The following is a 16,434-nucleotide window of genomic DNA, read 5'->3' on the forward strand; positions in this document are numbered from 1 at the left end:
ATATTTGAAATTAGGTTCATCAAGATTCCAACCAAAAATGTGCTGGCTGTGCTGATCTAAGCTTTTTGGCTTAAATCCAATTTTTCTTCCCAAGTAAAGTACATCTTTTGAATCAATGGAACCTGACTTGCCATGATTTAGTAGCTCTGCCCTAGTTGAGATTAACCATTAGATGTGGACCTTTATGTCTAAAGTCTTTATGTGTTCAGCAGTAATAGCAGAAGCAGTTTTTTAAGAGAAAGAGATGAGATATAATTGCATAATATGGAGCCCTCGGTGCCAGCAGGACCAATGACTTGAAGGTTGGGTTGCTGACTTGAAGGTTGCTGGTTTGAATCATGTTTTAAACTGCTTAGAGCAACCTGGGATTGCATCCTAGGACAAAGGCATGGTATACATTCAAGCTCAAATATGGCTGTTATGTAGCAAGAGCTTTTTAGAGCTGGATGACCAAAAGATCAAGAGTTGAGAACCAATACTGTGCATCATGGAAGATTAATTCTGACACTGAAGTATTTTAATATACCATGATCAAGTCCCCAAATGCATTTCCTTCAATGAATAGTTCTATTTCGTATGAAACATAATTTCCAGCAATCTATAAAGTAGCCATATCACACATTTCACTCTTTATTTACATCTACTTTTCCTTCCCACTTTCATTCTGAGCACATACTTCAAGGGTTTTAAAAAAAAATCTTACCCTCACACGGACGACCTGAGTAACTGAAGGCTCATTTTCCCGCAGAGCCCCCAAATAAGAATCCTTCTGGAATGTGGGGATGTTGTCATTGACATCCTGGACATTAATCCTAACTCTCCCGGTTGTTTCTTCCCCACCCCCATCTCTGGCAATGACAGTCAGTGTATAACGTTGAGTTGTCTCAAAATCCAGACGACCAATCAATGTGATTACGCCTGTATCCTTGTCTAATGAGAATCTGGAGAACAAAAAGCAAACACACAGTTTTGAAAAACTTACATTATAAAGTCTACACAAGGAACCTTCTGGGGAAAAACAGTGGGAGTAAGACTGAAGCAAATCATTTTGCTGCTGGGGACAAAGGACAAGATGGTGTCCTCTTACAACTCCCATTGGACACCACAGAGGCAATGGGACAGCATCTTCCACCACACCTGAAGGCACCAGACCAGACTGGTGCTCCCAAATCCCAGCTCCTGCCACCTGAGCCAGTCACTCACTGCTAGAATCCAACAGAAACCAGTGCTGATGAGTAATTTACAAATAACTAATAAATATATGCAAGATCCCCATGTGTAGGATTCAAATCTTGAATCTTTATCAATCTTGGGAAGACTGCTCAAGGTTTCATGATAATGTATGTTCTTACATGCTCTCAGGGTGCACCTATCCTGTGCCTTCAATACTCAAAATGCCCCCCATACTTGCTACACAATTGAACCATGTTTTTGTCCTCTTCTACTGGGAGGCTGAGGTGGCACTTGCCCAGGGTGACCCAGAAGATTTCCAAGGCCAAGTAGGGATTCCAACTCTGGTCTCCTGAGTCATACAACCTCCTCATATTAGCCAGGGAAAGAGGGAGTGGCAAGGCAAATCCATTGCCGCATGCAAAGCTCCCTCTTGGCGACACTTTCCCTCTCAAATGTGGAAAGTGTTGCCCTCTCAGAGAGGGTGGAAGCCTCCCGTTTTGAGAGGAAAGTGCTGTATAACGCTTTCCCTGCAGCTGGAGGAGGGGCTTCCACAGGAAGCTCCCTTACGTTGTCTGATTGGCAGCGAGCCCATCAGTCCTTCCGTTGGAGTGTAAGTGTTGTAGGATGCTTCCCAAGGTAAATATGATGAGGTGGAAAGTCCCATGCTCAAACACAGAATGATAAAAAATGAAAAACACATCAGAGTAAGCATTATGTGTAGGTTTCATAGGTATAAACAAAGAAAATGTACATTATTAGCAAGGAGAGTCAAAACCACAGGAGAATGAGTGCCCAGTCCTACTCATGAAGAACTTACCTGTCTGGATCATCACTGAAAAAATAGCTGACTTTTCCATAAGAACCAACATCATTGTCTGTTGCCTAAAAAAGAAAAAAGGAGGGGGGAGATTGTAATAGCAAAGGAGATGTTTATAAGTAATGAATTAGACCACAAAAGGAAATCCCGACTTTTTTACAGAATATTACACTTTGCCAGAATAACCTGCAAGAACATCAAAAATAAATTTAAAGGAATTACAGAATTAATTTGGTTTGGTTTAACTTCCTGTCACTATTTTTATCACTTTCTGCATTAGTAGGAGACAGCACAGTTTCCAGCCAGAAGCAACTCAAAGGAAGACATATATTGAACGCTGCTTCTGATGGTACTGCTTCTGTTCAACATAAATCCTGATATGTAAAAAAAACTCCAAATGACTTTCTTTTCCCTTGTAGATTATTATGATTACTTCAAATAGTCCTCCTTGATATCATGACATGTTAGGATCTATTCCTCAGGGGTTGGTGGATTCTCCATACCTTTTTTCCTGAAAGACTGTCACAAATCTCAGTTGCTACCCATGCATTGCTTCTAGGCTGACATTACATTGAAACAGACATTGTGATTTGCTTAAGATGCCAGTTCAATTTGCACTTTAGATTCTTAGTCCCAAGACCATCGCATTGGACATTGAGTTCAAAATGCCTTTCATCAGAAACATATCAAACTGAATACAGGAGTTAGGTTTCTTTTTTCATGAGTAAAAATAGTCCACACTGAATGTTTGTTACCGAATGTTCTTTGTTCAATACCTTCAATTATTCCATCCACAAATATCACACCTGTTGGAATCCTCAAGTAAAAATATACTGTCACTTGTGTTATCTGCATGCACAGAATTGCTGCCATGAAAAAATACCAAAGTAAATCTCTGATAAATTGAAAAAGTGAAGGCAAATAGCAATGAAGTTCCAGCTGCTGAATTGTAACTTTATGTTGTTAAAACAGAAGGAACATAAAACCCCAACATACAAACAAAAATGAACTTTATTTTAGACTGGCAAAAGCAGCTGTGTTTGCAAGCGTTGGACTAGCCTTTAGCTCAGGTATGGGCAAACTTCAGCCCTCCAGGTATTTTGTACTTCAAATTCCACAATTGCGAACAACTGGTAAGATTTCTGGTAGTTGAAGTCCAAAATACCCAGAGGGCTGAAGTTTGCCTATGCCTGTTTTCAAGCAACATTACAGAGATTATACACTTGCTCACAAATCGGAGTAAAACCATGGATATCTGGGACTCAAGTGGCAATTTTAGACATTTACATGAATCTGTTAGCAACAACATGCAGTGAATGCTTTGGTTGGACTTTATAAAAAAGGAAAGCCAGCTTGCCTTGTTTTACAAGGCTTGCAAAGCTGATTTTACTTGATGGTTATCTTTTTAGTTTCAGAAATACTTCCCTTCAAATTCTGATAAAAACAAAAGCAAAAAAAAAACTCCCTAAGTTGAGTTCATAAACCATACTAAATTGAAACAAAAAAAAATCAGTCATATTCCACTAAAAGTTGAAGAAGAATTTACCTGGGATCTGTACAGGGAGGGAAGGTTTAAAACCATCTACTTGGGGATTTTTGGGAAGGGCGGGAGATTTGGATTCCATGCATGTATATGAACAAACCATGATGGGAACAAGAGGGAAGTGGATGTGGGTCCATTTCAGGAATTGGTTCTTTCTGCAACCTGGGAACTTTTAAGTTGGAGGTATGGACCTTCAAAACACCCCATTGTGATTCCTCAATTCAGAAAAAAGGAGAGCCAACAGAGCATATTCTGCCACTTGAGGCTCTAAACTGAACATAACAAAATGGTATGAAAAATGTTGAATATGTTATACATCTTGCAGTATCAAATTTTCAGCCCAGATTTATATTTTTATGTAAAAATAAACAAGCACATTAACCTCATTAGTATGCAAATTTGCTTTAATCTTTAATAAGTGGTAAAATTATATGTATACCAAAGAATTCCTGTAAAATAATTTCTTTATGATTAATTATCAAGAAATGTTTGATTTGTATAACTATTTTATTTACCTATATACCTAGGGTCACATAAACATTTCTCAGATGAAAAGGAGTCATGAGTGGAAAATGTTTTACTTAGGACCTCATCATATGGGGCATTTTCCTCATCCTAGGATGCTGTAAGATGTATTTTATGTTGTATTTTATGATGTTCTTATTTTATTTTAGTGACAGTTTTGTTTTAATGGATCGTTTGCTCTTTGCTTTTATGTCTGTTGGACCTTCTGTCCTATATATAAGCTGAGTACCTTCTGGGAGATGGTAGCGGGGTATAAAATAAAGTAGTAGTTGTTGTTATTATTATTATTATTATTATTATTATTATTATTATTATTATTATTATGCAGCCATGATGGAGCCTGCCAGAACCCATCACATGACAAAAGGCTACTTCCAGTGTGGCTCCGTACTGACTCCATGCACACTGTGTTAGAGGCAGCCCTGGTAACACAGATCACTACCCATGTTATCACTGAGTAAGCCAGGGACAGTGCAGGATCAAGCCAAGGATAGACGGGAAACCACGTGGGATGGTAAGGATGCGATGCCAGGTCCTGTCCAAAGGTTTACCCATGGATTCGCCCCACTGCCTGACGGAGTCACTCACTGCCCCCCCCCCCCCCCGGCTTAAGGACCTCTATGTGATGAGGTCCTTAGACTGGGTAGACTTCAATCCTGATTAGGGAGGATCACCACCTTGTGACTGAAGATATCAATGCAAGCTTCAAGAAAATGAACACATTCAAATTAATTTAAATTAATTAATACATTCTTGCACGTTCTCAAAATAACCGCAAAACTGTACAGCACTTAAATATGCATACTAAACTAGGTTATTCACAGTTGTGTAATTTCAGTGCTGATAAACAAACCCATTGGTTATTTCTGGATGTCACTTTGAGAGAAAGGAGGGATATAAATTAATTCAATTAATCAATACTGACTTTAGAAGAATATAAGAACTGCAACATCACCATGAATGAAAAGCTGCAAGAGAAAGGAGCAAAAGCCAGGGATTTCTTATATACACAATGGAGCCATTTCATATACTCAGGGTCACGGTTACCTTCACAAATAATTCTCATTTTTTGTGTGTTGAACAAAATGTCATGACTTCCAAACAATTTCATCCCCCCTTTCTTAATATCCTCATGAAATATTCTATTGCCACACAAAACAGACAGGGAAGGTTTTAAACAAACAAACAAACAAACTCATGTAGCATTCCTTAACCCTCCTGTCCATGACGCTTATTACAACCATTTGGGTCAATTTCTTCTTTTACCCAGCATGCTACCTTTTGTTTCTTTCTTCTCTAAACATATACCTTAGTATTCTGTGTTTCAGATGCACTGAACAATGAGAGAAACTGTTACATTTAACACAGCCTACCAAATGCAGGTTCATTCAGCTCCCTTTGGTTAGTAACGGATATTGTGGCTGTTTTACTTTGGTCATTTTCTGTCTTTTTTTGTTTTGTATTGCAAATCACTGTGTTGACCAAAAGATGAATCCAAAAGACAGTATAAATTGTCCAATATTTTAACAGGAAGATAGGGTGTGTCTTTCAGTTGAAGGACAAATTCTCTTTCAGAGAAATTCTTTTGGACCTCATCACATTGATGAGGTGCAGCAGGGGGATCCGTGGGGCAACAGGGAAATTCCTGCAGTGATGTTTCCCCAGCACACATGGGGAAGCGTCGCTGTGTGGCTTCCTCCCATGCTGGCCCCATTGCTGCCTACAGAACACGGGAAGCATTCTAGGATGCTCGCGGCACAATTAATCTACGGACCCCCACCAGAAGTTAGTATGTGTTATGTGATGGGTGGTGTGGTTCTCTGTAGATGAAGTGAGCTGTAAGCATTCTAGGACACCCTGTGAAGACCCATGTGATGAAGTCATAAGACAAGCATTTTAGTTGTGAGTGAAGCAAAAGGCTGGAACCAAATATGCCAGCATATTTTAGCTAAAAAATCTTACTGCCACTGAGTCACAGTGAAAGTAAGTAAGTAAGTAAAAGTTTATTTGTATACCGCCCTCTCTCCCAAAAGGGACTCAGGGACTCCAATATAAAATCAGCATAAAACATTGTACAAAAAAAACCCCGAAAACACTATAAAACGCTTTAAAAATACAAAAAAAACCCCATAACAATTGACTAAGACAATCACATAAACAGAAGCAGTATAATCACTCAAATAGCATATGAATCACAGAAGAAGGGGGGGAGGAAACCACTGGGATGGAGGAGAGGATGGCCAGGAGGGGCCATTAGAACTAAAGTTAAATGTGATATTCTCAGATGCTTTGGGGCAGAGGAATAAGGTGCAGTGTTTCAAATCAAAGAGATGGCCTGTGCAACTACTTTAGCTATGGGCTCGGTTATTCAAAGGCGCAGCGGAAGAGCCAGGTTTTAAGCAGCTTTTTGAAGGAAGCCAGAGTGGATGCTTGCTGGATCTCCTCCGGAAGGGAATTCCAGATCCGGGGAGCAACAATAGAAAAGGCCCGCTCCCTCGTCCCCGCCAACCGAGCCTGGGATGGTGGCGGGAGCGATAGAAGGGCCCTACCGGATGAACGAAGAGGACGAGTGGGTACATAGGGGGAGATGCAGTCACAAAGGTAGGCGGGTCCCAAACCGTTTAGGGTTTTATAGGTAAGAACCTGCACCTTGAGCAATCTCTTAAAATGAAAAAAAGGGGGCAAAACTGGGAAAATTAGTGAATGATATAATGAGCAAGTGAATAGAGGGCCCCAGAAAGGTTCAGACTTGCCTCAGAGGCCGAGGGCTTCCTTGACATAAATTATGCAGAAGAGGTTTGCCACTGTTTTTCCTTGAGGCTTAGAGAGCGTGACTTGCTCAAAGTCACCCAGGCTGGATCTACACTGCCCTATATCTCAGGATCTGATCTCAAATTATCTGCTTATCCCAGATTATCTGGCAGTGGAGACTCCTATAATCCAGTTCTAAGCAGACAACCTGGGATCACATCCTGTGACATAAGGATAGTGTAGAAGGGGCCTGAGATGTTTCACCTCAGGCTCTGAAACAAGAAAAAGGGATAATTGGATGTTCTGATGACTTTGTTGCCCACTCATGTCCCCAGCTGTACCACAAGGAGATATGGCTAACACTACTACTATTACTATTACTACTACTACTACTACTACAAATAATAATAATAATAATAATAATAATAATAATAATAATAATAGACAAATGTGCCACAGTAGCATTAAAGTAAGGGAAAATTACTCACAGTGAGGGCATAGAGATGCCAAATGGACAAACCATAAAATGCAATCAGCCTGAAGCCTATAAATATCTGGGCATACTACAGTTGGACAATATCAAGCATGGGCATGTGAAAAAATGTGGTCAGCAAAGAATGTATCCAAAGAGTCAGAAAGATTTTGTAGAAAAATTAAATGGCGGAAACACAATCAAGGTTATCAACACCTGGGACATACCCGTCATTAGATACACTGCTGGAATTGTCAACTGGACACAAGCAGAGAAATGATCTGGACAGAAAAACAAGAAAACTGATGACAATCTACTACTCATTACACCCGCGTAGTGATTTCAACAGACTTTACCTGCCCAGAAAATCAGGAGGCAGAGGGTTTCTGCAAGTCAAATAAATGGTAGAAGAAGAGAAACATGCCCTGGCAGATTATGTGAAAGGCAGTCTAGAACCAACATTGAGGGAAGTCAACAGTAATAAATTGCTTCAAGTGCAAAAGACAAAGAATGAATACCATAAAAACACAATCCAGAGTAGAAGAGGAAACTGGCGAAAGAAGGCTCTCCATGGGCAGTTCCTGAGAAAAATCGAGAGCCAAATTGACAAAGAAAAAACATGGCTGTGGCTCACAAATGGAACTTTGAAAAAGGAGACGGAGGGCCTGATTCTGGGAGCCCAAGAACAAGCCATTAGAACCAATGCCATCAAAGCCAAAATTGAAAAGTCGATGACAGATCCCAAATGTAGACTCTGCAAGGAAGCAGATGAAACAATAGATCACATCCTCAGCTGCTGCAAGACGATCGCACAGACAGACTACAAGCAGAGGTATAACACCGTTGCTCAAATGATTCATTGGAACTTGTGCCACAAAGACCATCTGCCTGCGACAAAGAACTGGTGGGATCACAAGCTGGAAAAAGTTACAGAGAATGAACATGTCAAGCTACTCTGGGACTTCCGAATTCAGACAGACAGAGTTTTGGAGCACAATACTCTTGACTTCACGATCGTGCTAAAAAACAAAGTATGGATTATCGATGTTGCAATCCCAGGTGATAGCAGGATTGAAGAAAAACAACTGGAAAAGCTGACACGATATGAGGATTTGAAGATCGAATTGCAAAGACTCTGGTACAAGCCAGTCAAGGTGGTCCCAGTGGTGATCGGCACACTGGGTGCAGTGTCAAAAGACCTAGGCCTGCATTTAAACAGAATCGGCGCTGACAAAATTACTACCTGCCATCTGCAGAAGGCCACCTTACTGGGATCTGCACGCATTATTCGCTGATACATCACACAGTCCTAGACACATGGGAAATGTCCGACGTGTGATCCAATACAACAGCCAGCAGAGTGTTTGCTGTGGACTCATCTTGTTGTGTTTCAAATAATAATAATAATAATAATAATAATAATAATAATAATAATAATAATAATAATAATAATAGCTACGACTACTATTTGAATGCAAAACCAAAAGAAAATGGGCAGAAAGAATTCTTTTCACTCCAGATGGGATCTTAAGCCATTCATCTTCACAATGTTGTCCTTGCAAATCTTTTTAAGATGGGCATGCCAAAGGATAACATCAGCCTACCCAGGAAAAAGTGTAAAGCTCACAGTGTCATTCCTGGTGAGCAAAGCAAGATTTGTGGGTGTTTTAGAATCTTGGCTCTAATCAGTATATAAAATATGCATGAATGGCAGCAAAGGCGAAGGGGACACATTTGTATTTTGAAATGAGAAATAAGGAATAAATTCCCAAACTATCTTGCTTTTTACCTTCTTCTCTAAATTGATTTCTGCCTGAGCTTGTAGGTTGATAGATGTGAGTAAAAACAGTGTCAGAATTCATTTCAAGTCAAACCTCAACTGGTTTTAAGACCTGCACAGAATAAAAGCTTTCTTGTTTTAGTTTTGCCCTTGCCAAATTTTGGAGAGCTCAAAATGGCTAAAACTTTTCTAGGGCTGCTTACTCTGGTGAAAATCTGCCTTGGAGCAGCTCTCCATTCAACATGTACAAGCTGAATCCGGGATGAATATCCACATGGGCCCTGGACCACATCAGCCATTGGATTGTAACCTCATTCTGCCACTCCTCACTGGCCATGAAGGTCACTGAAAGTGCCTAGCTATTGCAATTGCATCTGCTGATGTCAGAATGGGGGATGTGAATCGATTTTCTTCTTCTTGGTGATTGTGTGAATACCCCATTATAACATGCAGCAGGCTCTGTGGCTGATGGGGAGTGGTAAAATCAACATGTAGGACAGACCATCCTTTTTTTCTATTAACACAGGGAAAAGTGATGGCAGTCATGTCCACCTGGATAGCAGGTTGGGCCAAAATAGACCCTATCCAGCTGTCTACACTGCCATGAAGCTCTAGGATAAACAGGAGTTTTATGTGAACTCCAAAGTATCCCCTGACTTTAAGATGGAGCAAAGTCAGATTAAGGCAAGAAACCCCAGGATACTCACTGAAAGTTCTCACTCATCATGGAGACAGGCAGTGGTAGATTTACAGTGAGCCTGGGTTTTCTTGTTAGTATAGACAAGCCCTAGGTGGTGGTAACGTGAAACATGCAGCAGCAGATGAAGAAAGCATGAGCATTAGGGAAAAAAGAGAATATACAATGCACCAACAGCAGATAATCCGGCTACTTCTTGACCATTCTTCCAGGTTCGGCAGTGAGATTTTTGCATCACTTCCAGTTATGTATTCTATGCAGTTTTTCTCTCATCTGTTCAAAAATGAAACCTAAACAATCTGATATTAAGACTTAAAAGCAAAGCAAAATCTTATTTGGAAGGGGACTTTTGTATCATTACTTGTGTGTGAAACCATGTACCTTCTCTCCCTCTCTATCTCACAAACACACACACCACATTTGAGCACCTTACTCCTTAAATTACGGTAGACTTTCAGCTGGAGCTGTGGATTAAGCATTTGCTGGTAACACAATGCTTGTAGAGATAAAATCCATTCTCATTTGGCGAATCAGAGCACAGAAAAATTGAAACATTTTCCTATTTTAAAAAATTGCATTTCATTGAAGACAAACTGCTGATACCCATGTGTCATAGGAAAGTGACTTCTGTACCTCCTGCTTTAAGATATTTTACACAAGTCTATTCAAAACACACTACATGTACAGGGCAACCAGTTAACCTGAAGGTTACAGAATTTGAAATCAATCAAGTTTCGAAGTGAATTTTAACAGGCCATGTGAGGGAAGTTTTAGAAAGACACAGACAAAGACATTTAAGAAAATGTTGTATTTTAGAGTAATCTTTGATTTAAGCATTTTGTACTATCAGTTCAGAATATATGAATTTAGTGGTAGAAGATCTAGAGGCATGACATCAGTTTGATTTCTCCCTTCATAACCAGGAATCCTATCTTTCATCTCTTTTTCTCTAGTTTCCTTTAATTCAACTCTCCTATTCAGCAATATCGCTGCTTGGTCTGGCAGGGGTTGCCTAGTAGGACACAATGTACCTATCAATTTGCATCCATTCAACCCCATGTGGCAGACCTTCCAGGTGTTTACCCTGCCCTGCCAGCTGGAGGCTAAGAAAGTTGCAATTTCCTCTTGGGTGGGTTATTGTCACAGTATGGCCTCACAAAATACAGACTTCGATTTTCATTGGCTTAGAACATGGCTCTGGGAAAGGTTCCTTGTACTCCTGGACAAAATGTGTTCCACCTCATTAGGGAGAAGGCTAACGAGCTGGTCATTCAAGGTGGCTACCTCCTCGTGTTCAATCCTATACTTTCCTTGGCAGATAGCTCTCTGACTCTACAGCAAACAAATGTAGCTGGTTCATCTGACCATGGGTATCCAGATGGTCTTTCTGCCAAATAGCCCTGGGAGACCAAGCTATTTTCTAAGAGAAGAAGAAAGGGTGGGGTGGGGGGGAGAGAGGCTAGGTTTTGGGGTATTACTTTACACATCATATTAATACCACGTTTAAAAAAGATAGCCTCAAAATACAGCAGAGCCGGAAAATACCATCTGAATACTCCATATTTCACATAAACATTATTTGAATGATTATTTTTAAATCAGAGAATTATTCAGGCATAACCACCCACCCCTTCATTTCCTTCATTCATTCTAGCTACTGTCTGACATAAATGCAATTTGGTTGCCAGCTGCAATGGCAAAAACGTACCATGAGGGATTAGCTAAATGTGATCCTTCTGGTTCGAAATGCTGGCCTGTATCACTTTGGCCAGAGACAAACAACGGTGCTTAAGAGAGTTGAAACTGATAGACCTGAGATATGACTTCCCAGGGTATTCACATTTACTTCTTGTGTTCTGAAATTTTAGTTGGCCAAGTAAATAAATGTGGGCAGAGATGACAACTGACTGTGTGCACACACTGCAGCTATATATAACAAGGCAAAGGTTTTGAACACACCATTTGTCTTAGGCAAATTTGCAAGAAATAACATTCTAAATTGGGGCAGGTGTGCATGAAGACCTTCAGCTCCCATCAACCTAGCTACCACACTCAATAATGATGCTGGGAGTTGGAATTAACAACTTCGGCTTACTTACACAGGCCACAGAATTCTTCCCCTGCTCCAAGCAATCACAGTACAGTATGCCCATGTAGTATGCAGGAGATCCATTCCATTCCAGGACCATTTTTGTAATAAAATGTTCAATGTGGAAAGGGGTGAGCTCCCATTGTTGGCCCTAGCTCCTGCCAACCTAGCAGTTCAAAAACATGTAAATGTGAGTAGATAAATACGTACTGCTTTGATGGGAAAAGGCATAAAGATGCTCCAAGCAGTCATGCTGGTCACACGACCAGGTGACAATGCAGGCTGCTCAGCTTGGAAATGGAGAAGAGCTCCTCCCCAAGAGCCAGAGATGAGCACCGCCTCCAGAGCCAGAAATGAAAGGAGACGTCTTTGTATGTGTGTCTCATTGTATTTAATATTTGCCTGTGGTTTTTTATATACTGTAATCCACTCTGAGTCCCCTTGGGGAGAAGGGTGGAATATAAATGGAGTGTTATTATTAAAGTGTTATTATCAACGGCACTTAAGATGCTGGCATTGCAAAACATTTTGGACCCGAAGAACTCTGCAACTCAAAATCATTATGTACTCTTCCCTCCTTTACTTCAGTGCAATAACTGCACCAGTATCCTATTTTTTTAACATTTTGAATTGCAAGTGACCTGATTACTTAGCAACAGATAAAATTGTTTTTTAAAAATCTATTTCAGCAAATTGCCTTTGGGTCTGAACCTTTTATGCCCAGATGTGGAAGGCCAGATCAGTTTATTTCCAGGCCATATTAATTTAATTCATACATCTCTTCCATCCTAATTCTACATTGATCTTTTTTCAGTCTGCATAAAAATATATATTTAAACTCAGAATATGTTTTTGAGTCACAAGCTGAAAAGTAAAATTTGGAGAACTGAGAAATCCAATGGATAACTGCAGTCTGATTCACATTAGTAGATTAGGAGCGTCTACTAGCAAACAGACATTTGGGCTTTATAAAGCAGCATCCCAAAGGTTTTAAGGGCTAGAAGTTAAATATTACAGTATGTTAGGGCGATGAGAGTTATTACCACCACCTAATATTGGAGGATACAATGTTAGGTAGCTCAATCATCTGTGAAGTGTTAGGAAGCTGGTCAAATCCTCTAGTTGCCAGAAAGTCTTGTTGAAATTGATTGGCAATCTGCAATAAGACAAAAAAACCTGTCCATAAGGGTCAATAAAGGTTCTCATTCCAGTTTAAACCCAGAAAGATTGATTTCTATATATTGAAATTCCAGCATGAGTATGAAGTTTTGAAACATATTTCAAAATATTAACTATAATGTACATATTTTCAAGCAGACAGGCTCAATGGCAAAGTCTCGTACCTTTCCTCTCATCCTGCTATGATCTTTAGATATATTATATTGATTAACAAAGTTCTCTATGAGTCTTACTAGATCACCAGAAACAGCCTTGCAAATAATTATATATATGAATATTGCACCACTAGTTTGATTACTTCTGACCTCATGTCAGCCAATCAGCTGATATTTTGCCTTGTTAAAAAGAAATGGTGAAAGAGTGAGTGAAACAGGATGCTGTAGATCAACACAGATTATTTTGTATTATTTTATATAATATGGTTTATAGTCATTCTCTTAATTCTCCCTGCCCACTTCATGCATCTAACACATCTATTCAGCAGAATTATATGATGATGAATACACAGTTTTATCACACCAAGAGCTAATCTAAAGGGACATAGAAATATGAGAACAACCCAGAGTATTTCTACTTTGAACCAGCCCTGGATTCCATGAAGGAGTTCAGATGCTCCACTCCTGAGCAGAGGACTGGGAATCCAGACCATTCACAAGGCTGAACCCACTGGATGGTCACCTTGACCTGGATTGTCATCTCTGTTACCAGATCAGCCAGTGGAGAGCTCTGGAAAGCTCCCAGCAGTCACCAGAGGCTGTTGCGGACTTCAGTAAAGGTACCTGGCAACTGACCTCAACAACGGCACATCGCAACTGACAGGCGCTCTCTGGAGCTTCTTGCCCAGATCCTTCAGCCACAGAGACAACACAGCCCTAATCTGTCCACTTTTCCATGCATTACAAAGTGCAGAGAAAAGGGAGGGGTGGCATAAGGCTTATGGAGAGTTGACCAGTTTGAATTTGAACTAGTCACTGCTCACACTAATTTGCTGAAACTCCAGCACATTCCCTTATTTCTCCTAATGCAGGGTACAACCAAGTTAATTGATGTTACGTGTACTGCTAAGCAGATGTGCCCGGATGTTGTGTGATGTAACAACTTTTCTTGCAATTAGAGCATTGGGCTAGTGTAGACAAGACATGAAACATCAAGCAATCTCCTGCAAGATTTCTACAGAAGATTTTTCTTCTGTTGCAATTCGTACAAAACCTAACGTTTCTGCACAGCTTTTTTAATTCCTCAAAGAGAAAAACCCAAATTCTTGCCAAATGAGAAGAAAATGTTTGAAATGCCTTGTTCTTTCATGTGAGAATGAAATAAAGATTTACATCCCTAGTCCAGAACAAACAAGCAAGCATGTTCTTTCTCATTTAGTGCAAGAGTAGTGCAAAAGGACAGAGGTAACAAGATAAGTAGGCTATCCGAATACATGGATTGGTCATTGATGAGGTAATGATTTATACCAAGGCTGATGATGCTACTGAATGCTAGTATTACCAGCAAAACTAATTTCCCCATTTGGCCCTTTATAATTGTATTTGTAAGTGCTTGTAAGTGATGGACAATGGTAGGGGAAGCATAATTTTCCTCTACTGACACCCACATAGGAAGCAGGAGGGGAGATTTGCAAGAAGTAGAAGGTTACATAGAGCAAGGTCAGAAAAGTGGCTCTATAGCAGTGGTTCTCAACCTGAGGTCTCCAGATGTTTTTGGCCTACAACTCCCAGAAATCTCAGCCAGTTTACCAGCTGTTAGGCTTTCTGGGAGTTGAAGGCCAAAAACATCTGGGGACCCCAGGTTGGGAATCACTGCTTTATAGCATCCAACTGGATTTATTCCGCAATCCCTGATGGGATGAAGCTAGGTTCAGCCCACACCCCTAGTTCTGGGATTTCCTATGTTAAACAAGGCCCATTAAAATAATCTCACACAGAAAGAGCAGCTGGGCAATCTTCCTGCCTGATTTCTTTTCTTTTTGAGAAGGAGACTATGTGCATTTCACTAGCTCTTGTACCTTCCACGGGCACAAGCACAAGGGCAGATGCTTGTTCTCTCACCTGTCCTGCTGTCTCACAAAATGCTGTTGATGGATCTACCATTTTACCTGTAACAGCAATAATGTGTGTAATCGTCAGACTCAAAAACATCATTGCCCTGCCAAGGCAAAATGCATTTGACACATTCAGACTGCGATTGTCTCAAGATGCGGGGAAAACACACGGCTCTTTCTTTATTGCTTAGTTCTCTTCAGATCCAGTTTTTAAAGAATAAATTCAAAAGGATATCTATATATCACTGTAAATTGGGGAAGGGTCAAAATGAGCATGGTGTGTGTGTTCGAATGAAGATATTATTGAGTCACATGCTGTACAGTCTTATACGTCTTATAAAAGCAGCAAGGGAAATAATATAGCTTATTGTTGTTTGACAGAAGGCAAAGCAAAGAAGTCAGAACACACACTTTGGACACCTTTCATTTTATTGCTGTTACAATTTTCATTTCACAGGATGTCTAGTTTTCTAGAATAGATGGAAGTTTCTTAGCAGGTCACACCTTACATGAAGAGCAAAAAAGCCAACAAGGAATATAAATCTTGTTTTCAATGTGACCAAATCCATGGATTTCTCACAGGAAAGAAAATGTTTATATCAAAAATGTGAGACTGTGTAGGATCTGGATTGCATCACTGCCATACTATATAGCTTAAATGTATTGCTGTCCCTGCATTTCCTGATCCTCATGAATGACACCATAGTGTCTCCCATGTCCCCTATTTCCACTAATACAAGGCATACAGCCAGATATCCTTGTATCCGGAGGAGCCCTTACAGCTCCTTCCAGATGAAGCTTTTATTGTGTGATCACTCTGACTCATTAAATGGATTTTATAAGGGGCCCAGAAACATTATCTCCTGATTTGTTATCCTCCTGTGTTCTCCAATGGATGCTTCCATCTTGTTTCTTTCCATAAAATATCAAACAGCAGGGAGAAAAACAAAGATGTGCATAGATAGATACAGTCTGCATAGAAACAACCTATGCTTAATTCCACAATTAATTACTGATCCTGGTATTAATTTGCCAAAGAGAAGTAGTCCTGGTACTATCCACCATTTTGCCATATAAACATGTTTCTTTCTTAAAGAATTAAGAACTCTGGATTTCAGATTTTTCTTAATAAATGCCATTTCTAGGAGATTTCACTTTGAAAATTTGAAATTTTTGAAAAGTTGAAAATTTTCCAATTTGCTGTTTACAACAAATTTAACATGCAAAAAAACAAGGCCAAGTCTCCATAACTTTCAAAAGGGAGCACAAGGTGAATATTTATGAATACATGCCCTATGATGCTTAGTGTGATCAGGTATGTATATGTTTTGATATAACCATGACACAATTTTTCAGAT

At 39.9% G+C, this 16,434-nt stretch overlaps 1 protein-coding gene across 3 annotated transcripts in view; it reads right to left on the reverse strand.

Moving 5' to 3' along the window:
* The window catches only part of cdh23 (cadherin related 23), a 669,485-nt gene that overhangs the window by 204,431 nt on the left and 448,620 nt on the right, over positions 1 to 16,434 (reverse strand). For all 3 annotated transcript variants that reach the window (XM_008106631.2, XM_062976257.1, XM_062976258.1), the window contains exons 14-15: positions 1,991 to 2,055; positions 704 to 941 (exon numbers count right to left, since the gene is read on the reverse strand). In XM_008106631.2, the coding sequence (XP_008104838.2) occupies positions 704 to 941; positions 1,991 to 2,055 (303 nt within the window). The remainder of the gene's footprint in view (positions 1 to 703; positions 942 to 1,990; positions 2,056 to 16,434) is intronic.

The sequence above is a fragment of the Anolis carolinensis genome, chromosome 3 (assembly GCF_035594765.1).
Source record: "Anolis carolinensis isolate JA03-04 chromosome 3, rAnoCar3.1.pri, whole genome shotgun sequence".
In the NCBI taxonomy this organism is placed as follows: Eukaryota; Metazoa; Chordata; class Lepidosauria; order Squamata; family Dactyloidae; genus Anolis; species Anolis carolinensis.